Source organism: Mastacembelus armatus, chromosome 20 (genome assembly GCF_900324485.2).
Source record: "Mastacembelus armatus chromosome 20, fMasArm1.2, whole genome shotgun sequence".
In the NCBI taxonomy this organism is placed as follows: Eukaryota; Metazoa; Chordata; class Actinopteri; order Synbranchiformes; family Mastacembelidae; genus Mastacembelus; species Mastacembelus armatus.
Window position 1 is genome coordinate 7540038 of NC_046652.1, and position 26862 is coordinate 7566899.

The 26862-nt window shown below is 39.8% G+C and overlaps 1 protein-coding gene across 9 annotated transcripts; it reads left to right on the forward strand.

Moving 5' to 3' along the window:
• Positions 1–463: 463 nt before the first annotated feature.
• Positions 464–25486, forward strand: pde7a (phosphodiesterase 7A). 9 transcript variants are annotated; one of them, XM_026291889.1, is made up of 13 exons: positions 464–1579; positions 13494–13554; positions 15091–15123; positions 16423–16509; positions 17118–17281; positions 17399–17462; positions 17949–18145; positions 18515–18646; positions 18752–18843; positions 22123–22267; positions 22360–22456; positions 23445–23525; positions 23614–25486. In XM_026291889.1, exons 1-13 carry the CDS (start codon positions 1442–1444, stop codon positions 23883–23885), a joined length of 1563 nt encoding a protein of 520 aa, XP_026147674.1. In that variant the 5' UTR covers positions 464–1441; the 3' UTR covers positions 23886–25486. The 9 variants fall into 9 exon arrangements, with proteins under 9 accessions (XP_026147674.1, XP_026147677.1, XP_026147673.1 ...); XM_026291888.1 differs by having other exon boundaries at positions 465–1579; positions 16420–16509; XM_026291893.1 differs by having other exon boundaries at positions 466–1190; positions 16420–16509.
• Positions 25487–26862: the final 1376 nt, after the last annotated feature.

Sequence of the window (26862 nt, forward strand, 5' to 3'; positions counted from 1 at the left end):
GGTATAGGAGGGTGGGGGTGGGGCGAGGGTGGTTTTTACAAGTACCCATTCTGTCACAGTCCATAACTGTAAAGCACTACACCTGTTCATTGTGTTGAGTTTTTATTTTAATGCAGGTTGGAGAATGACTGTCACATCTTAGAGGTTAAAGATTGTTGTAGTAAATACACACAAACTCCACATTATGACAATATTTAAACATTTGATTTGTTTTTATTTAGGGCTTAAAAATCTTTCATGGACTGAGTCATGAGAGCGAAGATAATCACAGGCAATGATGCAGGGCAAGCCTCCTTGTGGAGGAATACCCTTGAGAAAGTCTACAACGTCTGTAAATGACTGCTCATATAGGTCCCGGGGTTGCCCTGGTCGAGTAGCTAATCCTAACAAGCGTTTTATATCGTCTAAGCGAAGTTATCCAATCAGCGGTCACGTTACAACAGCTGCCTCCACGCCATTGGTCGAGCGTAGAAAAGGGCGTTTTTTTCTCGCTCCAACAGCACCATCTCTGGCAGGTGGTGTGTGCTTTAAAACCGTACCGTAGACTAATGTTAGGACGATAGGTGGGTAGTTGTGGGGAAATAAACCCATTTTAGGTTGTGTAACTAATCGTTTTCGGTCGCTGGCGTTGTGTTAAGTGTCGTAACGTTTTCTTCCAAGCACATCGGAGTCGCAGTGAATGAGAAATACGTCGGGGTTCCCCTGCTCGAGCCACACACTTTGTGCTGTACGGTCAGCGGTGAATTAGACAACTGATCATGCAGCTTCTGAAAAAAGACGGAAAAGCCTTACATGTTGGTTATATTTAACGAGCAGGGGAGGCTGAATGAGAGAAAATCCCCCGGTCACGGCTGACAGGGTCCCACATCCTGGAGCTGCCTCGTTTGGTCCGCCGGCGTTGCAGAGCTCACAATATGATATGTTGATGACATTTTTTGGAAGTGGTCGTGCCTTTTGTTTTCATTTCGGGATATGTGATATGCGGATCCGTAAACGCCACGAAGCGCAAACGAGCGGACGGCTTTTTTACTTTGAAAATGAGGAAGCGTTTTTATAAAGACCCAGAAAATGGCAAGAAGGTCTCGTCGTCCGTGGGCCCGGATTAGTGTAAAATGAGAAGAAAAGGAGCAAAAGCAGCATGAAAATTTCCCTTCCTAAAGAATGACACCAAAGGACTTAAAACGCCGGAGGTAAATAGCATCAGTGAAGGCGATCTGGACAAGTTTTGAATCGCTCATAATGAACCGAAATACTTTGCAGCACGACAGCAGACCCTTTCCACAATATTGAAATATTTTTTCGGCTGTGGGACATATCCCGATTCACCCGTCATCTATTTTCGCATTGCATTTGTTATCCTTTTCGTCACATACTTTGAATTTTTTTTTTGTATATACACACACATATATGTTTTTGATCTGGGTCCAGACCTGACTATTCAATGGAAGTATGTTATCAGCTGCCGGTTTTGCCTTTAGACAGGCCAGTTCCCAAGCATGTCCTTAGCCGCAGGGGAGCCATTAGTTTCAGCTCCAGCTCTTCTCTCTTCGGGGCTCCTGATCCAAGACAGCTGTCACAGGTAAAGAAATGAAAAAAAAAAAAAAATCTTATGCTCATATTTTAACATTAAGTGACAGTGGGTTTGGCTCTAGAAATCGCACTTTAAAACCAGCATTTGTAAACTAATATATGCTTAATCCACAGGCGTCTTGCAGGTGGTTGTGGGATATCTAGACCCTAACACACATTGTGAACACTCACTTGCAAAAGACACACAACATTTTCTTATCTCTTAGACCTCACGCGCACACACACACACACACACGCATCTACTAAAACTGCTTTGCATTTGTGCATGTTGCCTGCAGATAAAGGCTGTCCTGGCTTACACTTTTACCAGCGCTGACAACCTGATGCCTATGTACAACAGTTTACTCCTAGGACTTACTGTCACACTGATATTTGTGTTAACACCACTTCATAGATTGACAGAATAGACATAAATCATTGAACTTCCTGCTTCAAGCGTCTTGAAGTCCTAGTAAGCATGCTTTTATATTTCCTGCTCCGTGATGACAGAAAAGGGAGGACACAGAAACAGTCTTCGTGTTGTGGGGTCACGTTTTGCTTTGCTCTCATGTGCACAGGCAAAAAAACTGGCACAGCAGTACAATGCATTGCAAATGCATTAGCCAAATACTGAGTCACTGTTGTGTATGAGCATGTGTCTCAGATGATGAACCATCCATTAGGCTGTTGTTCAGTATACTTCAGTAAACTGGCCTAACTGTGGCACGTATGTCTCCAACATCAGTTTGGAGAGTTGTCACTAGTTGATGTGCTCCTTCTCCACAGTTACACTTTTTGAAATGGAAAAAGCACTGCTTCAGTACTTTTACCAAAAATGAGCGTGATGTACTCTGTGCCGTCCATTAGTGCTTTGAGCAGATCCTTGCTCCACTTTGGGTCATGTCCCAATGGTTACTCATGTGCCAAAACTTTCACAGCATAACATGGCATCCCTCAGCAAATTAATTAAGCGTTAAGTCACTGTTTTTGTGTGAGTGTCCTCTTCAATGAGCTGTCCATTAGCACTTTGAGCATGTCTGCTTTGAACCTACCACACCATCATGGGTAGTTTCGTCAAAGACCAGCCTAACGCATAGCCTCTGCTCTAAGAAGGCCCACTGTGTTGCTTACCCCTGGTGGTCTTTTATTTGTATGAGATTATGTTTTTGACAGATATAATAAAATGTTGATAAGCTGGCTGGACAAGACTTTTCTGGCATTAGTTCAGCTGTCTCTCCGCCCATTCCCATCCATAATGTAGTCATTATCCTACCACTGCATCATTATTTTCTGCCTTAGTTAGGAAGTAATTTAAGGGCCTGTAGCTGTCGTGTGTCTTGGTGGCTTCTTGGAGCCTGCTTCTCACACTGCAGGCCATAGGAGGGATCCCTGGAGAAATTCCAAAACCTTGGGAGAAAATCCATCTCCGCATAAAGCTAGATTGCTCTGTCCCTGCATAGAAACACAGAAGCTATTGCGTCTCATGGTCTGGTTCACCAGTTGATTTCTCAAGTGGACCAGAATTCATTTTCAGTCAGCAGGTGTCAAGTGTTCAGTTTTTGTCCTTTTTTGTTGTGAGAAAGTGAGTAACTTGTGACATATTGGTTTTTGGGGTTAAGTGAGCTTCCATGTTCTTTATGGGAAGATTGTTAAATCCTATTTTGTGCAAAAATAAGACTGTGGCAGCGAAGGGTTCGGTAATTCAATAACAAAAACAACCTGCTAACAGAGTCATTTGCTTTTTTTTCCCGTTGAACATTGGCAGAATTGTGTGAACATGCATGCATGTGTACAGTAGTGCCACTGATCTCTTTGTCATAGATCAATTACACTTCTACAAATATTGTGTTTTCGCGCCATACTAATGACCATAAGGGTGCATTTGTCCTTGGTGGCTGCTGTGTTTTTGTGTGTGGTTCTACAGATATGTTGTTTGTGGAAGAAGGGCTGGACTACCATTGCAGAAAGAGGCAGTTAGGCATGTGCTTGGGCTCTGTGGGCAGTGGTTTGGCTTGCTGCCAGACTCACAGATGGCTGGAGTCTCAGTCTCTTTTCTTTCTCTGGCTATCTTGTTGTGTTCAAGCTCCCTCTCTTTCTTTCTCTTTCTCCTCTACCCCCCTCCCCTTCCCTCACAGATGAAGACATTTCCTCTTGTAAACAGAGGACGAAAGTGTAGGATTAAAGACCCAACAGTGTCTCAGAAAAATATGTCGTTCTGTGGTCGTGGAATGCTTATGATTGGGTGTAAATATTCTGTAGAAGAGGCGTTGAAAACAGCAATTACTGCATTAAATAAATGGGGTTATTTATTTGTTGCAATGCCCCTATTGTTTTTATTTCAGTGCATTTTGCCAGCTTGTTGATTCATTCCTGAAAGTGAGTTGGAAGATGATGAATGATGAATTTTTCTTGTATGAAGTGATGCATACTGGTCCCCTTTGACTTTTCTGGAGTGAAGTGTAAACACAGGACTGAGATGGATGAGATTGGTGCAGAATCATAGAACCCGGAGAACACAACAAACAGTCATGTGGTTCCTATCTGAACTACAACTCACACGTATTTGCACATTATGGTAACTTGGCATTACTACATGCCGCTCAGAGATTTTGCACATGACATATTTTTATGCTGTCACGATTTAATAAGCTGCTTGTAACCCACATACTCGGTCACATGGTTTTGACGAAGCTGTGTAACTGATAACATACAATTTCCAGCATATCGGCAATCAATAAGCAGATGCATGATATCGCTGTGATCTAAACAGTCACATGGCTTTTGGTGATAATAGGACCAAAGCAGCTTAGACTGGAAACACTGATCTGTTGTCAGTTCAGTCCATCATAGAGTCAGAGATAACATCAAGAGTATGTTGGCCACTGACCCTAGATCAACTTCTCATTTTAAATGTTGAGGCAAAAGAGATGATGACAGGACTGTGTATAAAGGTGGAAGATAGTGTTGCTTGTTTCATCCATACTATAGATGTTTCTGTGCAGATCGTGATAAAGAAATACACTACAGTGCTTCTTTCCGAGGAGTTACTTTGTTGATTTTAACTACTGATAAGTTTTTTTTTTTCTTTTTTTTTTTTTTTCTGCTCAGTGCCATTAGATTGACGTCGGTTCAGGATGTGGTAAGAATGCTGAAGGAGCCGTTCAGACTCTGAGCCTGCTGTTTCACAACCTTTCTCAAAAACTTTAACCCTTGCACTGCAAATTTGTTTTCATTCGTGTCAATAAGCTGGAACACATGTTAGTGTACATTTGTAAGCAATGAGGTGTATTTTGTAGTAGATAAACTCCAATCAAACCTTTCAACTTGTCTTCAATTAAACATATGCATGTCTGTTTTTTTGATGTAGTGTTGAGTGCAGTTGGCCATGATAAAGTGGCTCTGCATATCATCACAGAGACACAATTTTGGGGCAATTTGCCCAGACTGACTGTTAAGCAGGTTTCATGTAGTCCTGAAAAATGTGTGTATTTGCTAGTTACTAGTTTGAACCCTCAAATGTAGGCATACTTGTTGGACCTGGGTTTTGTTTGCCTGCTTTGCAAGGTTAAGATTTTGAAGGGGGGTTGGGCAGCACTGAGTTGGCCCAGAGAAGCAATTAGAGCCTGGGGATGATGTTTCAAGTGAATGACATTCTTTTGCCGGGTAGACAGTTTGTGAGAATATGAAGCAAGTCTCCCCCTTCCCCCATCCTTGAACTCTTCTTGTTTCATAGAACACTGCTAAAAGGACATTTATACAGGACCCCTTCCACTCTTTGTAAGCAAAGCTTTGGTCTAAGTTATTACATGACACAATAGCTATCAGTTAGGGAACTTCGAGGAGTCCATTAATTGAACAAACTTTTAAAAAAAACAAAAAAAAACCAGTTAAATAAACTGTTCTGAGCATCTCAAGTGTCCTGTGCTGTTTAAGGCTGGTTATACACACTAGTTGATTTTTATGTCCGATTTTATGCCTGATTTGCCTTTTCGCCTCAATGATGGTAGGGTCAGAATTTTGTCAGAATAATAATCAAGGGAGTAGTGTCAGTATGATTATTTTAATGCTCCTGATTGAGTATGAACTTCTTGATCTCATATTGAAAATATCAAACATGTTTGATATTTACTCCTGATGAGGCTGTCCACAATGGATTACCAATAGCCAATGAGAGATCGGACAGGAAGCATCACTAACCAGCTCACAAATATGGCAGCAAACACATACGACAACACAACCTGAGCCAGATGGAATAAAGGAAAAGAAAACCAGCTTGTAGTATTCAGAGTTCATGTCATTTTTATTTAGACTACAGATTGTGCAGTTATTACCTTGTTTGAAGAAGTTTGCTCATGTTTTAACTATTACCACCAAACTATTAATACTGCGAGAGAAGAAATGAAGGTTTCCTGTAGGTTTTGAGAATGACCAGGTGCCCATAAATATATAGTGTGTCCACTTAAATCTGTTAGACTTAATGCCCTTTGTGCCCCCCCCCCGCCCAAAAAAATGACATTTCCCATAGTGACCAGTCATTCACCAGCTAAGGCCATGTTTAGACAAACTTCTGGCTGCATGAAAGAAAACACATCCCTTCTCATTCATTTGATGTAGGGAAGTGTGGCATCTCCATATGGGACTTGGCTAAAATGACACAATGTCATGTAGACAAAGTGACTCTGGCTCACCTTCTTCTGCAGCACAATGTGACATAATTTAGCAAGACGTTGGACAATCATGCAAACATGTATTCCAGCTGGATTACTTTGTGACATAAACACCATATTTCTACTTAACATTGTCAAAACCAAAAATAAAACTAGTACCACTGGATAACTTTCCAGTTTTTAACAATCCTGTCTGATTTTACAAACCACTGTGCTATGTAGTAATGTCTAATAAGCTTTAAACACATAAAGCTATTCCTCAACTGGACTTGCTGGATAAAATTTTGCTGTCTCACCCCCACCAGTGGGCAGATGTGTAAATATGGCCTATGCCGATAGGCCTGTTCATCCCAGGCCTCTCTCAGAACCTCCCTACAGCTGGAGTTTGTCAGAGTGGGCAGTGTATTCATAAACACTCTTAAAACAGGTAGACTCCCTTAGGGTTTTTTGTGAAGGCAATGACTGGTGTATCAAAATGTGCACACACATACAAACCTACTAATTCCAAATCTGTCTGCGTTTATGACCTTGCACTCAGTTACTGGAATGTGCTGCCCTGCACAGCACTGCAAGAGGTCGCAACTCAGAAGGAAGCTTTCATTTTATGAAACCATGCTGAGTCCAGCTGCTTTTATCTTGGGAATTTACATGCATGTGTGTGGTGTGCCTGTGTGCGCTGCTTTGTTTCTGATATGTCGGGAAAACTGCTGGCTTCCTCATTTGCTTGGCCCCAGCTGACTAACTGACTGTGCAACAGGCCTTTCCTCAGCTAAAACCCAATTTTAAAATGGTTACATAAAGGCAGATTGTATGTCCATTTGAAACAAGGAAGTGTGAGAATTCAGTACTGTGGACTCACCATTGAACCCAATTCAGAAAACATCAGACTACAACAACACCTGAATTACAATGCAGTGATAACAGGAGAGCATGTTTGCAAAAGCCACTGAGCTGTTTTGAATTGGAGTTCTTGCAACTCAGCCAGTTCCTTTTGATTTAAACATGCACACAGAGTACTGTAGTGTGTTTGCTCTAAGCAAACATAACTATAACAATAAGATAGCTGTTAATGTTGACAAAAAGCAGATGTTCACACACCTCTACTGCTAAAATTTCAGCAGATTCCAGTAAAGTCACCTCTTTTATGAATCTTTGTTGTTGACATCTATTTAGCTGTAGTAGTCATAAAATGACAAACACTGAACCCTCAGCTTACTCACAGTCAGAGGTTTTGACCTCATATGACCTCCTAACCTTGGAAATTTGAGTGGGTGCCCCCAGGCAGCGAGATAGGCTTAGATAAGAAATAGAGCCATATGTAAACGAGCTTACATGGAATCACACAGAGTACAATGAGCAGACTATTATACCAGCAGTAAACTCAAAACAAACTGAGTTTGTGTTCTTCAGCTGCTGCAAAAAACCATCAGCTGACAGCAACTCTAGGTGTAGAGTAAAGGCACCCAAAGCAGATGTCATGTTTCCATATGCTCCTAAAGGCAATGATGTTTCTTACATAAAACTTAATGCACATAAAATATGGTCTGCTAATGTCGTAAATCCAATATTTGTCTTGTAATGTTCTTTTCCTGGCAGTCACATTGTGTTTACTAATAGGTTTTGAGTAAGACGCAAGCAAATTGACAAAATCTATGTGGCAAAATAGGGTAGAGTTTGTGTAAGAACTCAACTGTCTATTATTGAGCTACATCTGTGACTTGATTTGACTGATTATCTCTGGAATAATAATAATAATAATACTTGAAGCAATCTGGAAAGGTTTTTACAAAAGGGCATGTTTTATTTTTGGATGTTTTAAAAAGGTATTAATATTCATGCTACACCAGAGATGGATGGACTATTTTTCTCAAAGCCCTGTGAAATTTGTAAAATTTCTCTCTTTACAGCCCAGTTTAGATTGAGCCTGAAGTGACAGAAATGCCATAGTTCTCATAAAACTGACTGATTTTTTTTTTAAAAAAAAGAAGAAAAAAAAAGAAAGTGTAATCCCTGTCTTGTTTGATGCCAGATACTATGGACCAAATGCAAACTGGCAAACAATATGTCTCAGCCTTGAAGAAAGGAAATGCAAGTCCCTATAGCTGTTATTTCTGTAGTGGCCACTAGATGCTTATACCAAGAAATCTGACTGTATTAAAGTGAATGTGAATACAGCGGTTTCTTGAAATGTATTTTCTGCAAAAACTATTTTCTCAGTTTTAGTTGTTCTACCGTATGCACTAGTAGATGATGGTTTTTACAGTATATTTTAAGACTCTTTTTTTTCTTGATTTGTTGTCTCAGCTCCATTCCGCCATCTAAAGTTAGGACATTGTTTTTTGGCTCTTAGAACTGACAAAGATGGCAATGAGATGTAAACCCAAAGCCAAGCTTCAAAAAGAAATTCATGTCTGAGATGCTTTTCTTCAATCAGCCTCTGATCAACAGTAAGATTAAGCTGGATACCTTTGCTGTGACACACCTGTGTGCAACCATGATCAGAACCTGTGATATGGGCATTGTACCACCCATGTTTCTAACTGGAGGGATTGAGTTTCAGCTCTGTTGTGTTGTCTGCATGTCTGTGTTTAACCAAGGCACTTCACACACAAATCTATGGAGCCAGAATCATGACTTTAATCTTTAACACTGAAAACAAAATCAGAACTCAAAAATAAAACATTGAACTTGAAGCTGGCAAAAACTGGGGAAAACACTGGCATTAAAAAAGCATTAATACTGAAAAAATACAATTTCCTAGTTTTTTTTTTTTTTTTTTTTTTTTTTAAATGCAAGAGTAATATTTTTCAGTCTTCTGATTTTAATTCAAGGTCAGTGTTTTTCGGTGCCAAAGTTTTCTCTTCAGTTTCACTTTTATGTCACTGTTTTTGGCATGGAGGGGAGGGCTCTGAGGGGCAAGGCTCAGAAGAGCATGTGATTACTGCATGTTCAGCAGCATCTGCACAATAAGGAGTGAGGTATGGCTCCGCACCGCTGTCCAGTCTGACGGCTCTCTCATAACTCTAGACCTCCAGCAAATGTCTTCTATTAACTCAACTGGAGCTCCCAAACCACAGGTAACCCTGTCTCTCTCCTGTTGTGCTTTATCCACGTATAATTGAGCTGGTTTGAAGTTAGTTTTTAACTAACTAGGCTATCTTAATGACGTTTTACTAATTTGGCAGGGGTCTGCTGGAGCAAGTCTTCAAATTAGCATGTATCTTAACACTAGGCCTTAGCTAGGTAACTGGTTAGCTAACGTGGTTAATGGTAACATTAGCTAAGTGTTTAGTCCTGTGACTTTTTTTGCTTCAGTTCAGAGGCCAGTGGGACTGCTGCTGCACAAGGTCTCATAAATATGCTAACACAAAATATGCAGCAGCCTCAACACAAGAGTTAATACTCAGTGTTTGTACTTGTCGATCCTGCTGCTCCTGTGGCTGCTGCTGTGAACTTGCTCCAGCAGACCTTTGCCAAAACCAATATAACATTAACATTAAGCTGGTTAAAAGCTTATGTTAACTTCATACCAGCCCAAAACTGTGTAGGAAAAACTGGGATAGAGACAAACGTATTTGCAGTTTTGGGAGCTGCAGCTGAATTTATGCTGGTCTGCAGTCATGTTGGGCAGTGAGAGTCATCCATTGTGAGCCGTTTTATCATTTAAAATCATTTAATTATTTAGCTGTTGGAGTGAGTCATTGTACTTTTAGTTCAATATGCAAATTACATGCAAAACATGCAGTAATGATGTTCTTAGCCCAAAGCCCTCCTTTCGCTGCCAATCACTGAGTGAAAATGGGGAAAAAAGAAAAAAAAAAACAGCAGAAGATTGTCACTAAAAAAACTTCTGCATTGAAAACCACATCAACAAAAGCCGAGAAGATTGTAATTTTTGTATGTGTTAATGTAATTACTTTTTTGTTTGTTTGTTTTTTTTTTTTTTAGTACAAATGCTTCAATACCAGTGTTTCATTTCTGGTTTTGTTTTCAGTACAATATGTTATTTTTCCGTTTCAAAGTTTAAAGTCACTGTTCTGGCTCCATACAAACTGAAAGGCATAGAAAATGCCCAACTCTCCTGCAGGAGCACAACTGGGTTTATCAAACAAAGGAGTTGGTAGTCAGTCAGTATTTTCTGTGACTAAATAAGTGCCTCGTGCAGATGAACCTTTCCTGTAGCTAGTTGTCCTATTGATATTTTTATTGTTAAGCAGATGTACAGAGTGTTGGGCTTTCTAGTTTCTTTCATTATGTATTTTTCTTGCGTGGGTCACTTTGCTGTAACATGGAGATAATCCATCTTAATACAGCCTTAATAAAAACACAGTTCCCTCCTATGAGAATACAATGGAAATACAAGAGGAATGTAATAGAAATTCTCAAAAATATGGAGCAGGATTTAAGTTCCATAAAGACAAAACTTAACCTATAAAGGTCTGATGCTAAGTGATAATGTAAAATACAATGGGGAAAAAGGTTATGTCTGGGGCTAAGTTCACATGAACAAACACTTCAAAAGATCATTAACCACTGATGAACTTCAGATAATTGAAATGTATGATGAGCATCGTCCCATAACAGGAGTACATGGGTATGGTTTTGTGTGTGTTGGCATTGCAAAGCATGGCAAGGGTGTGTGTGTGTTATGAGCTGGCAGTTTCAAGGGTAAAACGTGACTTACCCCTCCGCTCACAGTGGGAATGTGACATTGACAAGTGTTTGTGCTGCCGCCTCCTTCTTGCCAGTGTCCACTTAAGTGCCAACTGGTGGTTGGTCCTGTATGAGTGTGTGAGTGTTTTTTCAGCAAGCTCTGGCCAAAAAGTTTGTTTGGGCATGTGTTGGCAGGGCTAGTTGCTCTTCCCTTTCCAGCTCTAGTGCTAGCATTATACAGTTCCCATGCATATTATCACCAGAACATTTGATCACAGACATAATGTATTTCATACCCTGTTAGCCTAAGTTTAACCATCACAACTAAATTTATAACCCCAGTTCTTAGCCTGAACTAAACCCTAAAACCAAGTCTTGACGCTCAAACAGCTTTATGGAGTTATGTTCGAAAGTGAGGACTGGCTCAACTATCCTCACTTCCCCAAAATGTCCTCATTGCTATGGTAAAAAAACTCAAAATTTGTCCCCTAGCCATACAAGTACAACAAACACAGTCCTTGCATTCAAACACACAATCTATCATGCTCACACTAACCACCAGTGCTGTGTGTAAACATAGTGGCCTGTTGACACTAAAATACAGCTTTGCTGATTACCGACCCTGAGTCAAGCTGTTTGCTAGCCGGTAAAATATTAGCTTTGGATTGGTGGCTGTCATGAGCTTAGAAGACAGGCAGTGTCTTCTGTGTGTGTGTGTGTGTTTACTTGTATTTCTACTTTTGTTAGGACCATTTTGAATTAAGACCTTTTAGCAAAGTTAGGACATTTAGCTGGTCCTCACTTTTACAGACTGGTGTCTGAGGGTTAAGACTTGGTTTTAGGGTTAGGGTTAGACTTATTTTTAGGTTAGCGTTAGGTTAAGGGTTGGGGTGATTAAGATTAGGTTAATGTGCTAGGTAATGCATTATGTCATTGACTGTCCTCACAAAGATAGAAGTACCTGTGTGTGTGCGTGTGCGTGTGTGTGTGTGTGTGTGTGTGTGTGTGTGATGGAGGTTCACAGTAATCCAGAGTATGTAAAGTAATTACTATACATGCATATGCATTTGTGTTTGCATGTGTGTGTGTGTTATGCACACTTTTTGATTGCATGCACACTTTACTCTTTGTTTTTCTAGTAGGCCTACTGCTTTTTGCACTTTATACTGTGTTTGTGAGCTGCTTTTTAATAAGTGAATTTCCCCGTTGTGGGATCAATAATGTTTGATCTTATCTTATTCTGGCTTTTCAGTTGATGTTGTCATGAAGTGCTCCCAAAATGTAGGCAGCTCTTGTTTCCCCCATCCCTGTGTTCTGAACCTGTACCAAACACCTTTTCACCAGCTCATGGTTTAGATTTTACAAAAATTGTTTTCCAGGCTTTTGGAAATGTGTGGAGAGATAGATTTAAAACCTTTTTTTTTTTTTTGGTGAGTGGATAATGGTACCCTTCAAGAATTGATTGTCCAAAGATAGCGCAACTTTTGTTTTTTTTTAATTAGCCAAATATTCAGCGAAGTGGTGATTTGTGAGTCAGTGATTACTCCATGTTTAAGCAGTCTGTACTTTTAGCATCTTCTAAATTAAAATTAAAATCTGTTTAACTTATCTTTTAATACATGCGATGATTGCTGGCATATTTATATGTAATTTGAAGTTTCTGTTTATTGTTGTATTTATTTGTTTTTGGCTAGTGTTTTATTTTATGTTAGAAGGATTTCTGTGGGTCACCCTAGACAAAGGTAAGCTGTGTATGGGAGGTTACCCTGCATCATAATGTAGTTGTGTTCATACAGCTATGGACTGCTAGTCTCTGCTACAGCTGCCTCCTACTGAGGACACTGTTGGCACTGGATGGAGTTGCAGATGCAAGTAAAGAAACAATTTCTGTGTTCATATTTTGGCACTTGTTCTCCTGGGTTAAAAAAAACACCTTTATTTGAACCAAATATATGCTCCAAGAGGATTTTTAAAAATGGTTGATGTGGCGCTAGGAACTTTTGGTGCATGTTGAAGCAGAATAAACTGTCGACTTATCTTAAGCACATATGATGTCTCTCATATATTTCTTTGTAAATATTGGCGATCTAATTCGAAGTTTGACCCATCAAAATAAAACTTCTCATCTTAGAGCTCCCTGTTGTGTAGTACTTATGTGTGTATCTTTTTTCTGTACCCTTTGTCAAGGTAAAAATACAAGTGAACATTAGCTGCATTTTACAAAGTGTAAAACTGATAGCGTTGCCAGAAGTGTTGAGTTTTGGTTAAAAGATGTTTTTCTCATGACTGGTAGCAGTAGTGTAAGTGCCATATCGGACTGATATGGAGCTAGAACATGTTTTTCAGTGTAGCAGTTTATGTACACATGCAAACAGCATAAGCAATATTACACCACCTTCCACTTATTCTGATTATATGTCAAAAAATTGGCTGGGTTTTTTTTGTGTTTGTTTTTTTAAGTGTATGTGTTTGTGAGCGCATAGGGTTGTGATACCGCCCACATCAATTTTGGACATAACCACTGATGGGACTAATTAAGCTGCTGTAGTACTATGATTACAACATTATATGGGCAGTTGTTGATTTTTCTTTTTGTTTTTTCAGAGACGAGGGGCCATCTCCTATGACAGCTCGGATCAGACAGCACTCTACATTCGCATGCTAGGTAAGTGTTTCCCCACACACATGCGTAATCTGTAGACATACACATAAACACATTAGTAGGTTGATCTTCTACACAACCATGTCCTTTTCTTATACACATTGGCTTAAAAAGCAGTGAGATGGGACATGACTGGGTAAGAAATGGAGAGAGAGATGTAGAGATTATGAATATATGGAGGCACGCTAGACTGCATGTCCAGAGTCCACTCAATCCCTGGTGTTTTGGTAATCTCTCGTCACAATAGGCTTAGGCTGTGGATTTCTCTAATGTTGGGTGTCTTTAATGTTTGATCAGATGCGTTAAGATCGCTGGATTTCATTTGAATCCTAAACATACTGAAGGTTCAGTGACGGTTTGTTTTTGTGTTTATGTACATGTGTCTGTACGTGTGTGTGTGGGTGTGTGTGTTCGTTTGCCCAGTGCTGCCCTAAGCGACCTTAAACAGGATAAGCAGTTTAGAAAATGGATAGAGAATGGAGGGCTTTTAGATCGGCTGGGCAGATGGAGTCATATCTAGGAAGCATCCACATCAGACTTAGCTTCAATAAGTTTATTGAGGGTAGTGGTGTGATTAGAGCCTTCATGTGTTTCTGACATCAGTCTACAATGCACAGACGTAGCATTGCATGCAAGTCTGCCCCCTAATTCGTACGTGATGCTGTTGGCTGAGAACAAGCAACAGACAAAAAGGTAGAACTTCACCCAGATTGTTACTCTCAGAATTATTCTTATACATTATGTTGCTGCTTAAAGTATAGTGAGTAAGCAGAGTGCAGGCATTTAAGGGCTTAGTGAATGTCTTCTTTGAAATCCTGTTTACTGTAGCTTTCACATCACATTGCTGTACTTTGCTTCTTTCCAGCTCAATAATACCCATGAGTTGACTGCCACATGTGTCTAGTCACAGTAACAGCAATTTATTAAGCTGACTGAAGGAGCTTTAGCTTTTTAATAATTTTTCTTGGCTAAGTATGATGGCAGTCTCATGCGTCATTGGAATAAAGCATCTGTTTCTGTAGATTTTATATTAAATTGAGTGTGAGGGGAGGCACGCTAATGCAGACTCGTGTTTGCCTGGGCCAGGGTTCAGTCTGCCAAGTTAATGCTGATGTGCTTTCAAATAGCAGGACTCAGAGCTTTCACCACATCAGTTATAATTACATGACCTACATCTACCCCAAAGAGCCAGCACTAATGCACTGCAGCGGAAACATGGACCCTGTGACGCTAAAAACACACTTTTCAGACAAGCACATACACATGCTGAACCCTAGCGCATGTATCTACAGATGTGACAGATGTATATTCATGTGGGCACATACTTACTTACTGGGTGGGACTGCATGAATTATAGTCTTATCTTTTATGTTTTTGCTTGTAATATTTATTTTATAATTTATTGCTAGTTTTGTTTACAAAATGTCTAATACAGATTTAGTCTCCATAATTTTACCAACTTTACAAAGAGTTTTTCAAAATAATGTTGAGCATGATTGTGCCCTGAATTGTAATACTTAGTTTTTGGTATTTTGATAGGAGCTTGTGTAGTATTCAAACAACTGTTTGCAAGTAAGTAACATGTTGACTGGGAGAACCCACCTGTGTGATTGCTTTGATTTTAATTCTAACGCACACACAACACAATCTGAAGGGTCATGCTGGAAATATTCTATGGCACTGTTTAGCACCTTGGTCAGTATTCTGCCACAGAGTGTTGCCTGAAACAGCACACTTTTACTGTATCGTTGTCATAACGTCATCCTGTCACCTCACTATGCTCTCACTGCTCTTCACTGCATTCTGCAAAAGGCCAGCCACCATCTGGCCTTTCCCTGTTCTTCTTTCGCACTACTAAAACAGTCATAGACTATGTTCTCAGTGGCTCAGTGTACTAATAGTAGAGCATACTGTCCTGACATGGCATTGCATGCTCAGCTGTTTGATTGTCTGTCCATTGATATTCTCTTCTGGGATGTCGGGTGTGTATTTATGTGGGAATGTGTCCGCACATGGATAGTGTACGCCAGACTTGGTTCAGATAGTATTTAGAAAATCTGATCTTTTGCTTGTTTTAGTTTGCTTGGAATAGCAAAATGGTGGGTTTTACCACATTTGTCAATAGTGTTCCACTGCCAGTGCTTATTGTCACATTATTTCTATTGTTCTTATGGCAAGTTGGAAAACATGATGGTGGGGCTTTTTCTGTCCAAATTCCAAGCTACAATAAATGTGTAACTACTGCCATGTTGACCAAAAATGTACACCACATCATTTGAACACAGAAATATGATTATTTAGCATTCAGCAGCTACAGTCCTCATGAGGCTGCGACAGAGGTTTTCTGGCTAAAACCCAAAGGATATATTTCTGTTGAATTCAAACAAAAGTAATTTGCTTTAAAATGACAGTTACATTTAAATAAGCTGTACAATACATGTCCATGTACAATACAGTTTATAAACAGAAATCACATCAGTAAAATTGACAATCAAGTGAAGTTGGTATTGGTATTAGTGAGTTTAAAATTTTCATCCATCTTAGAATACCGCCAGAAAACCAGGGTCAGGTTCAGATTTTTTGAAAGATCAATGAAAGAAACTCAACAAGAAAAATATATTGTCTGTTAAGGCTTTTAGAGTAGAGGCTTGCTTAAAAGAGGGTAGGATCTGTGTTGGAAATTTCAAATACAGTTGGATTTGTCTAAATCTAGTGCTCTTTTCATTGTCCTGTGGTAAAACCCATCCCTGTGGCAGTTAGGCAAGATAAATTCCAAAATATAACACAAAACTGTGAATAATACCTTAGTTTAGCACATTGTTTTCCAGCAGTATGAATCTTGAGGAAATAAGTGCTGATTTCTTCTAGGAGATGTGAGAGTGAGAAGTCAGGTTGGATTTGAACCAGAACGAAGAAGCTCCCATCCATACTTGTTCATCGATTTCCGAACTCTTCACAGTAAGTATGAATCACAGCCAGTTGCCTGAACTCAGTTGCCATTATTCAAACTGTAACTCAACACAGTTTGTTCATCTCAAGGAAAACTGACAGATGTTTGTGCACTGTTCTTACACATGATGATAAAGACCAAGGTGTGTCTAAGTGTAAACTTTGTGAGATGGTTTTTATCAAAGGTTTGTGAATAGATGTGTGATAACCACTTTCATATTCACTGAAACGTTTTAAGAAAACATCAAACAGTTACAAAGAAGCAGTATATGTGTGTTGACATTTTGACCCAAAAGTAATCCTACCTCATGCTGACATGTTTCCGGATTGCAGTCACGGTTTATTCAGACACAGTGCGTTTGTGTGTGAGTGTGTGTGTGTACAAGACCACTGACAAAGCATGTCTGCTGTGTGATCCCAGACGAAGGGCTTAGAAGTGGGCGGCTGTGTCAGCAGTGAATGTTTGTATATCACTGCGGTGGTGTCAGATCACCACAGAGTTTGTGCAACGCAAATGATTGTCTGATCCAAATGAGCATTTGAAATAAACATGTTCTAAAAACTGTTGTGTTTCTCACGTATTTCACATTGTAAAATAATTGTTTGTGTCTGTGCAGCACGGCTGAGCTGTGGGTCCGCATCGGCCAGCTCTGTTCCTGAAAGGAGGCTTCATAGGCTGCTTAGTTGCCAGAGGTACCTACACTCATCCCGCCTGCTGCGAGGAGTACCTCAGCAAATCCCCCTCCACATCCTTGATGAAGATTACACTGGACAGGCCAGAGTATGATATCTATCTCTTATATAAAGATACTGTAATAAGACACATAAAGGCACATCATTTGCTTTTTTTCAGACTTCACACCATTAACCATGTGTTTCTCTTTTCCCTGTCTTGTAGTGCATGCTGGAAAAAGTTGGGAACTGGAATTTTGACATTTTCCTCTTTGATAGGTTGACAAATGGTATGTAAAATATGAGCTGAAATAATGTTTGTATCAGAAGCAATGCCTAACTGCTTCAATCAAATCCAGACTTAAGTTGTGTATTCCTAGTGTTCCTGATAGTGGCACGTATTAGATGGCTAACAGAGAGAATTTACTACAAATGAACTGTTATTGAATCACTAACTTTACTTGGTAGGGACAATAATAATATCTATACAGTTTTAAGTCAGTTTTGTTTCATGAGGACACATAGCTTGTTTTCCAGAGCTGTTCCTATTAATTAACTATTATAAATAATTTATTTCTGTGTGAACAATAGTCAACAATTAATCAGAATGAGAATAAGAAACAAGTAATTAAATAAAATGAATAGACTGGGAAGAATGAAAAATATCTCCAGTACTGCATTAGGAAAAATAGATATTTTTCTTGCTTTATTTAATACAAATAAAAAGAAACCCATTGACAGCAGGATTGCCCACTCTGTTCTGTCCTCTTGCTCAGGGAATAGCCTGATCACCCTGACGTTCCACCTGTTGAATCATTACGGCCTGGTGGAGCTCTTTCAGCTAGACTTGGTCAAACTCTGGAGATTCCTGGTCATGGTCCAGGAGGACTACCACAGTGGCAACCCATATCACAATGCTGTCCATGCTGCAGATGTTACACAGGCCATGCACTGCTACCTGCAGGAACCCATGGTGAGACGAGAGAACAAGACATTTTTGTTATTTTTGGACTTAAAAATGACCCTTAATTCAGTTGGATGTTGGTGAACATAAGAACTGTCTGAATTTTCTAAATTTAAGGGAAAATTGCTTTAGATATTTTTTTCTGTCTTCTCTAGACAGGGTTTCTTGGTTAAGCAAAGGACGACACAGGCTTTCCTGAATAACCATTAAGACATCCAGTGACTGCTAATAAATGAAATCTAAAATGAACAAAAACTCATTGTCTGTCCCACAGAGACTTTGCATGAATTTTCAGATGTGAAAGTGTTCCACTGAAAGGGTATTTGCATTTTAGCAATAAGTCACCCTAATCTTTGTACCACTGTCTTGTGAGTGCAGCTTGCAAAGTCTCTGACATCCTATGATATTCTGCTGGGACTGCTAGCAGCTGCCACTCATGACCTGGATCATCCTGGGGTCAACCAGCCTTTCCTCATCAAGACTGACCACTATCTAGCTACACTCTACAGAGTAAGGCCTCATAACAGTGACTTTTTATCCTGCTGGAAATTAGTAATTTATGTAATGGAAATTACATGTGTCTCTTCATTTCATTTTCTCCTTCTGAACTCATAGAACACCTCAGTTCTGGAAAACCACCACTGGAAGTCTGCAGTGGGCCTCCTTAGAGAAACTGGACTGTTCTCTCATCTGCCTCCTGAGGACAGGTCAGTCTGAAACTAAAATGTGTGTGCAAGTGCAGCAAGAAAACAAGAAAACTGTTAAACTCCAGCATACATTATAAAGTTATACGGTGGCTTCAGAAAGTATTTAGGCATCTTCACTTTTTGCACGCAATATTGTCTTATAGATTTAATTTTAAGTGGAAAAAATAGTTTTTAGGATCGTGTCCAAATTTATTAAAATTCAGTAAGTGAAATCTCTTAATTACAAAAGTATTCAGACCATTAACTCTGCAGCATTTATAGTTTCCAGTCTTCCTGGGTATGTTAAAAGATTTACACACCTGGATTTGGGCAGTTGGCAGATGCTCTAAAGCTCTATCAGATTGGATGGGAGGGGTCTGTGAACTGCCATCTTGAGGTCTCTCCACAGACGTTTTGTGAAGTTTAAGATTGGGTTTTGGCTGGACCACTCAGGGACAGTCAATTGTCTCTGGCTCTGTCTTGGTTGTATGCTTCAGGTCACTGTAATGTCACAGTCTCAAGTCATGTGCACTCCAGTGCATCTTGACTTTTTCATCCTTCCATCTCTTCTGAGTCTCCCTGTCCTTGCCCCTGAGAAGCACACCATAGCATGATACTGCCACCACCATGCTTCACCACAGGGATGCTCACCTGACAAAATACTTGGATTTCCACCCTAAGTTGAATTTTTGTCTCATCAGACCAGAGAATGTTATTCTCTCAGATACCTTTAAATTCCATCGAACATACTGCAAATGTGCTGTCATATAGTGTGGATTCTGTCTGACCATTCTGCTCTAAATGTCTGATTGACACAGAGCTGCTGTGATGGATGTCCTTCCAGCAAGTTCTCAAGACAAGTCATTTTTTATTTGTCATTTCAACCATGTACAGTGAATACAATGCATAGTGAAATAAAACAATGCTCCCATTGACCATAGTGCACCATACAACAACACAAAAAAACTACATTAGACTGTGCATATGGAACAAAATACAGAAAGAGCTCTAAACTACATGAGGTTCACAAGTACAGCATGTTGCAGAACAATGTACAAAACAAGGAGTGCAGTTGAGGACAATGAAGTGCCAACTGAGGTTCAATAAGGTGCCAAAAAATGTTTTATCTCAAAATAATAATGTGCGTGTCAGTCAACTCCCTGTTCATTGAAAAGCTTGATTGCATGTAAAAAGAAACTGTTGCACAGTCTACCTGTGTGGGCTCAAATGTTTCTGTACCTTTTTAAGATGGCATAAGGGGTGAGGGGTGTGTGTGGTCTTCCACAATGCAGGTGACTTTGTAAAAGGAGTGTTTATTCAAGTGTGTATGATGGAAAGATGGTCTTTTCTGCTGTCCTCCCATCTCTGCAGAGGACTTCTAATGCTCTGTAAAAGGGACCAGTCCTTCAATCCTCCGACTGAGCCTTTCTTGCCCGGTTACTCAGTTTGCCCAAACAGCTAACTCTAAGATGAGACCTGGTGGCTCCAAACTCCATAGATTTTAGAATTGTTGATCCACGGTGCTCATAGGAACACTTTCAAAGCCATCTTCTCCAGCCTACAGCAAAACTGTGCCAGCTCCTATATCACAAGCATCCGCTGCCAGTGCAAGCAGTTCATGGAAATCAAGAGCTCAACACCATGTCTCCTGGATCAGGGGTTTGCCCGATTGCCTTGTGACCATACCTGCTTTTCATGAGTCCTTTTGCTCGAGTCAAATGTTTTCTGTCTCTAGCTGACCGCAGTCTTGACCTGATAGTTGATATATACAAGGTTTGGCCAGCTCCAATCCTCGAGTCCTAACAGCGCCTTTTCTGATTGCTGCGTACTTAATCCCCAAAGTTCCTCAAAATGTTAACGGGTGCACACAGACCATCACTGGACTGTCTATTGTGCCTTTGGATAATATATTCCTCATACACTTTCAACTCACCCACGGTCATCCATCCTACTGAATTAGGAATGTTCCTCTTCCTCCGATCAAATGTGGACACTAATTCTTCACTAGTCTAAGTAGGACACACCAGAATGTATTCTTAACTCATGATATGGACTCTGGTAAGTTTCTGGCACACTACCTTAAGCCTCAAGTACAGGTTATCATCTTCTAATCCTGCTATCATATAATGCCAATCACTTCCTTCAGCTCCATTGTCAAACAATTGAAAGAACGCATCTACTGGACCTTCATCAAAGGCCAGCACAAATTCAAGGTCTGCTAATATCAAATCCTTTATCTCCTTTTATGGCTTTCATCAGCAAATTTCTCTACTATGCCTATACATAAATATTTCTTTTTATGGTAAACTTGTATTCCCTGTGCTGTTCTGTTAGCTGCTGTCTCTGTTTGTTCTACCCCCTTCTTATTTTTTCTATTTTTGTTCTGTCCATATTAAATCGAAGTGCACAATTTTTAATAAGCCAAAATGTCAATTCAAGTGCCTTTTCCTGTCAACAACCTAGTTGTGAACAATAACAGGTCGTTAACATACAACTGACTGGCTCATAGCATCACATTATAAACCAAGGTCAAGGTGCCAGCCAACCCTCTGTTTAACATTCCTTTTATAGGTCTATGATCTTGGACAAGCCACCCAAGTATATATCATGACTACTATTGTACCTTGTCTCTGGTTGTTTTTGTCTAGGGAATTGAATATATGTGATGTTGTCAATAGCTTTAGCATCAGGAGTAAACACTACTGCTGTCAGCCTGAATAGTTCAGAAGGTGTGGGTCTACCTCGACTTTAGTCTGGGGTAGTACATCCAGCCCATCACTGCTGGTTGTTGTTGGCACACGGCATTCCTGCTGAAATCAGAAGACTGGCAGCAATGCGACACTTTCCTTTGTGAGGTTGGTGTTCATTATCATCTGCAGATGATTTGGTTTCAAGATTTTTTACACTCTCTCCATCAGCCGATCTCTGGCATATTTGTCAGTTCATTTAGTTGTTAACAGAAGCTTGTGACTAAAAAGTAAACCTCTGAAGTGCTCTTAGAGACAGGAGTCAGGACTCTGTGTCTTCAATGCAACAGTTTCTTCCAATGACTCAACTCTCCCAATGTCACCATTATGACATATCTTACAATGTCACCCACGGCTAGCCCATGCCTACTGCCACTCTGACAGATCCTTCTCAATATTCAAAGCAAGTTATAAAACCGCGAAGACTCGTGAATCATGACAATACTTTCTGAAGCCATTGTATTTGTTAGATGAGGAAGTTATTTCAAATTACTTTTCTGCTTAGTTTTAGAAACAGATTTTGTTGAATAAATGTACGTTCTGACCCTCTCAGCCTGAACGTAGAAAGGGACTTGGGCTCCTTAATCCTGGCCACAGACATCAGCAGACAGAATGAGTACTTGACCAGGTTTCGCACTCACCTGGACCAGAATAACCTGTGCTTGATCAATGCCAGCCACCGACACTTCATCCTACAGGTCAGTTGCTTCCTGTTCAACGCAGGTACGACTTCTGCAACTTAGCAGAACTTTGGGCTCATATATTTTATTTCTATTCCCACCCCATGCAGATGGCTTTGAAATGTGCAGACATCTGTAACCCTTGCAGACCATGGGAGCTGAGCAAACAGTGGAGTGAGAAAGTGACGGAAGAGTTCTTCCAACAGGGTTTCTGCTGCTTCTATTTACACTGACGTTGTCTTAGAATTATTCATTTGGACTTTTAATTAGTTCTGTTACAGTCCATTCTTCTATTTATTCAGTTTTTATTCTCTGTACAAATGGGTGACAAATGCAAGGAGAAAACAGCAAAGAGCTTCTTTGTTAGATGTCAAGAGAACAGCTCCAGTTTGCCTTGTCACTGATTCCTCTTAGTCTCTGCATTCAGCTGGAGAGATGAACGCCATTCTTCCAAAAGATATTGCTCATTTGGTGTTTTGATGATGGTGGTGAAGATCGCTATCTAATGCATTGTTCCAAAATCTCCCATAGGTGTTTAATTGGGTTGAAGATCCGAGCATATGATTTACATCATTTTCATGCTCATCAAAGCATCCAGTGACCCCTGATGCCCTTTAGATGGGGGCATTGTTGTCTTGGGAGAGATCATTCCCATCAGGATATAAATGTTTCATCATACGATAAAGGTGATCACAACTTGCAGTGATCCTTCACTCTAGGGAGACGTGTGGACCCAAACCATGCCAGCAAAATGCTCCTACAGCAAAACAGGGCTACCCGGGGGACAAGCATTTAGGCCTGTACTGTTCGTTTAGTGTAACACCACACATTAATTTATGCACTTGTCAAGAATATGGTGAAGGATGATCCCTCTGACCATATCACTTATTTCCACTTCGCTGGAAACCAGTGCTTGTGGTTTTTGCACCACTGAACCTTCAAATGTGTAAATGAGAGGTTTACACACTGCAACTCTACCACAAAGTCAGAATCAACTAGACCTGCTAAGCATTTATATACATATCACAGAGCATGATTGGATCTTATTTGCTCATTTGTTCCAAGCAGTGCATTTGTGTGGAAGCATCTGAATGTTAGGTTTCTCTTTCATTTGTCACCCATCTGTAATTCTGTAATAGCAGAGCATACCTATGTTATAATTTAGTTCATATATTCATTTACTGTTTTCCTATAGGAGATATTGAGAAGAAGCACAAACTTGAAGTCAGCCCACTATGTGACCGAGAGACAAACACAGTCGGGGATATTCAAATAGGTAAATAGATGAGTATTATGTTTGTTGTGTTCACCTTTTATTTACATATTTGGTACCTCGTCTACACACGTCTCTTCTTCTCCAACAGGATTCATGGCGTATGTGGCGGAGCCACTGTTTGCGGAGTGGACTCGTTTCTCTGACACACGTCTGTCTCAGACCATGCTGGGCCACATGGGGCTGAACAAGGCCAGTTGGAGCAGCCTACAGCAAGAACAAACCTCCATGTCTGAGGAGGTGGAACCCAGTACAGTTGGCACAGACATAGGAGGTGTTGCCACCCAAACAGATAGCAACATAGTTACAGCTACAGGAGGAACCAGCTCCAAAGAATTACCTCAGGGAAGCAGAGAACCTTGACACTCCTTGTGTGTCGTTTCACCTCGGTTTTTTGACCCATGACCCCAGATTCTGGCTCTCACCTCACTCTGGGGGGCAGTGGGGCAGCCAACAGCTTGAGCCCAGCTGCACCCTCCCATCTGATGATAACATTCTGTTTGTTTTTGTTGCTTTTGCCTCCCCTCTTGATTAACCACTGATTTAATTTAATTTATTTAATTTGTAATTACTTTTTTGCATAGAGCAATACATAGATACCTCATTTGCCTACTGCTGTATTTTCTTTTATTTGCCATGTCTTATTTATTTGTCCACTGTAATTTTAGAATTACTGACTGAACACATCACTTTTTTACCCTAAGGGGGAAGCAGTATAAGAACTGAATAAGATGTTTTTCTGGTATTTTGAAGTGCCATTTTAAAACAAATATTATTAAGAATGGTCTGAACAGGATTGACTGAGACAACTCGAGTATTCAGACATGAAACCCTCCTAAGACTTTGGAGTAATTGTGTTGCATTTGTATTGGAAGACTTTTCCTGATGTAAAAACAAGGAATAATGTGACAAGCCCAGTCCTTTTGCTGCCTCTACAAAGACTGTTTACGCATCTCCTTATTTTTCTTTTCCTTGACTGAAGTGACTCCAATCAGCTCCACGGTTTGCCTTTGAAGCACATATGAAGAACCACTTGTTTGAGCTCATCGTCCCATTGTCGAAACCATTAGCAGAACCTTTTTCAGACACACTAGATGCCATATGTAACTCCACCTATGCTAAATTATGTTCTTGCACTCCCTGATCACCATTTTTTTGGATGCACAGCACCATTTTGATGACACCTTCAAGAAACCCTGTCACGGTATTCTTGATATTAGCCCTTTTCTGATGATGTATTTGGATCTTCTAGTGCTCGTTGAACTCAGAGTAGCTTTCCACCCAGACTGGAGATCATGTAATCACTGCACATGCATCTTACCTGGAACTCAACGCAACTTGACTCGCTCAGGGTTTTGCCAGTCTTTTATAAAGAGGGAGAGGGGGAGGAGCTGACTGCATGCAATGCATGGCTAGGAACTACTGAAGGAGACTCTCCCTCTCGGCAGAATGTCTCTCACAGCCACATGCAACCTAAAGTACTGCTTGATTGATGCCTTATAACTATGCACAAACTATGCTAAGTGACCAAACCAACCCCTGTTTCCATGAAGTGCATGGTGTGCTTGTCTCTGAATGCACTGTCCAATCCCTTTGCCTTTCTGTTGTGAGGAACAACTCCAGCTGTCCTTTTTGTATGGAAACAAAGGTTGAGTGACTTTGAACATTCCATTTCTTTGTGTTTGGGTTGTCTTACTTTTATTCTGTATGAATATAGTGGCAGAAATTGTGGCTGTGTTTCAACGTTTTGAAAGATAACAGGTGCTTTTCTTACTTTAGCTGATTTGTATTTTGCTGTAAGTGCTGTAAGACTGTTGATAAAATTGTTTACAATTTGTTGCAACAGCCATTTTTGGGGAGACTTCATTGTCAAGCCAGATTTTGTAAAGGCTTTGCTGTATTGTCCTTTTTGATACATGCCTGTTGGAGTTGCAATTTGAATAATAAAACCTGTTGTGGACAAATATTGGTTTGACTTTCACACAGTTAAAGTACTTAGGGGTGAGTGGGGTCAAATGTAACACCTTTTACTAATTTACTCTAAAACCCAGCTGTATTTTAGTATGTCAAAGTCGTGCATGTACTGTATGAGAAGAGGTACCTTTATTAATCCCCAGGGGGAAATTAAATAAAGAATGAATGTAATGTTGAGAATGTAATATATCAACAGTTACTTATGAGAGTAATTGAGCATATAGTTTATGTAGTAGTTTCCTTCATGCTAGGATCATATTACAGATCAAATCAAAGAAGAACATACTTTTTTCTGAACCTCATTTAATATTATGGTGTATGAGGAGCAGCCCACTGGTGCAACTTTAATGGAGCCCTCGGTTTTAATCAGTTCCTCTCTCTTCTATACAAACGTGTACAACATTGGAAAATTCCAGAGCATTTTGCCCTTAAATTTTCCCATTAATATAAATGCCTCTCACTCGATAGTTATCCTGGTGAGGAAATATTATTTATTGTTTTACTTATGTATTTTCAATAATTATGGATATGTCTTTAATTGGAAATGCTTTATACACATTATCAAGGCAAAACATGTAACAGGCCTTACACTTGAACCCACTCTCCCCTATTCCAGTCAGTGATGGCAGTGGTAATATAAATTGGAAGTCAATAGTAATGTCTCCTTGATATTTGGGTCCAGCCCTTCTTCCTAGATGGAGATCTAGGTAACCTATGCTGCATGGCTGACCTGTTCTGGAGCAGGTTAACTTCAGAGAATGTGATCAACAGACCAGTTGTCCCAACATGGACAAAAGAGTTTTACAAGAAAGTAACAAATATTAAAGAGTTGTAGATATTTTTATAGATCAGTCAAATGGTTTAGCTTATCCATACTTCCGTGTGTCACGGCTTTAAGAACAGCTTCTTATAAATGGTATAAGAGTTAATCATGTAACATGGCAATTATAGCTGCATTTTAAATGCATAAAGACTCATTCAAGATGCCTGACAGTATCAATGGTTTTACACTTTTTTCATCGTTGCAGCTCAACTAACTTTGTGATGAAAACTGGAAATAAAAAATAAACTCTCTGTTGTCTTTTATTTAAAAAAAATATTGCACACACTTATTTAATTCCCATAATTATAAATGAACCTACCAGTTTTTGCAGCTCTCTGCTTTGGCTAATAACCTGACATTAGGTCTACTGTAACATTTTCATTGTGCCCCACAAATATGGATGAGTTTCATCATCAGACAAAAAAAAGGGAAAAGAAAACATGCAATAATTTCCATAATTTAACATTTGGAAATAATGTTTAGTGTTTCTACTGCTTCTTATTCTAGTTGTGTGATAATATTGCTAACATTTGATATGTGAAA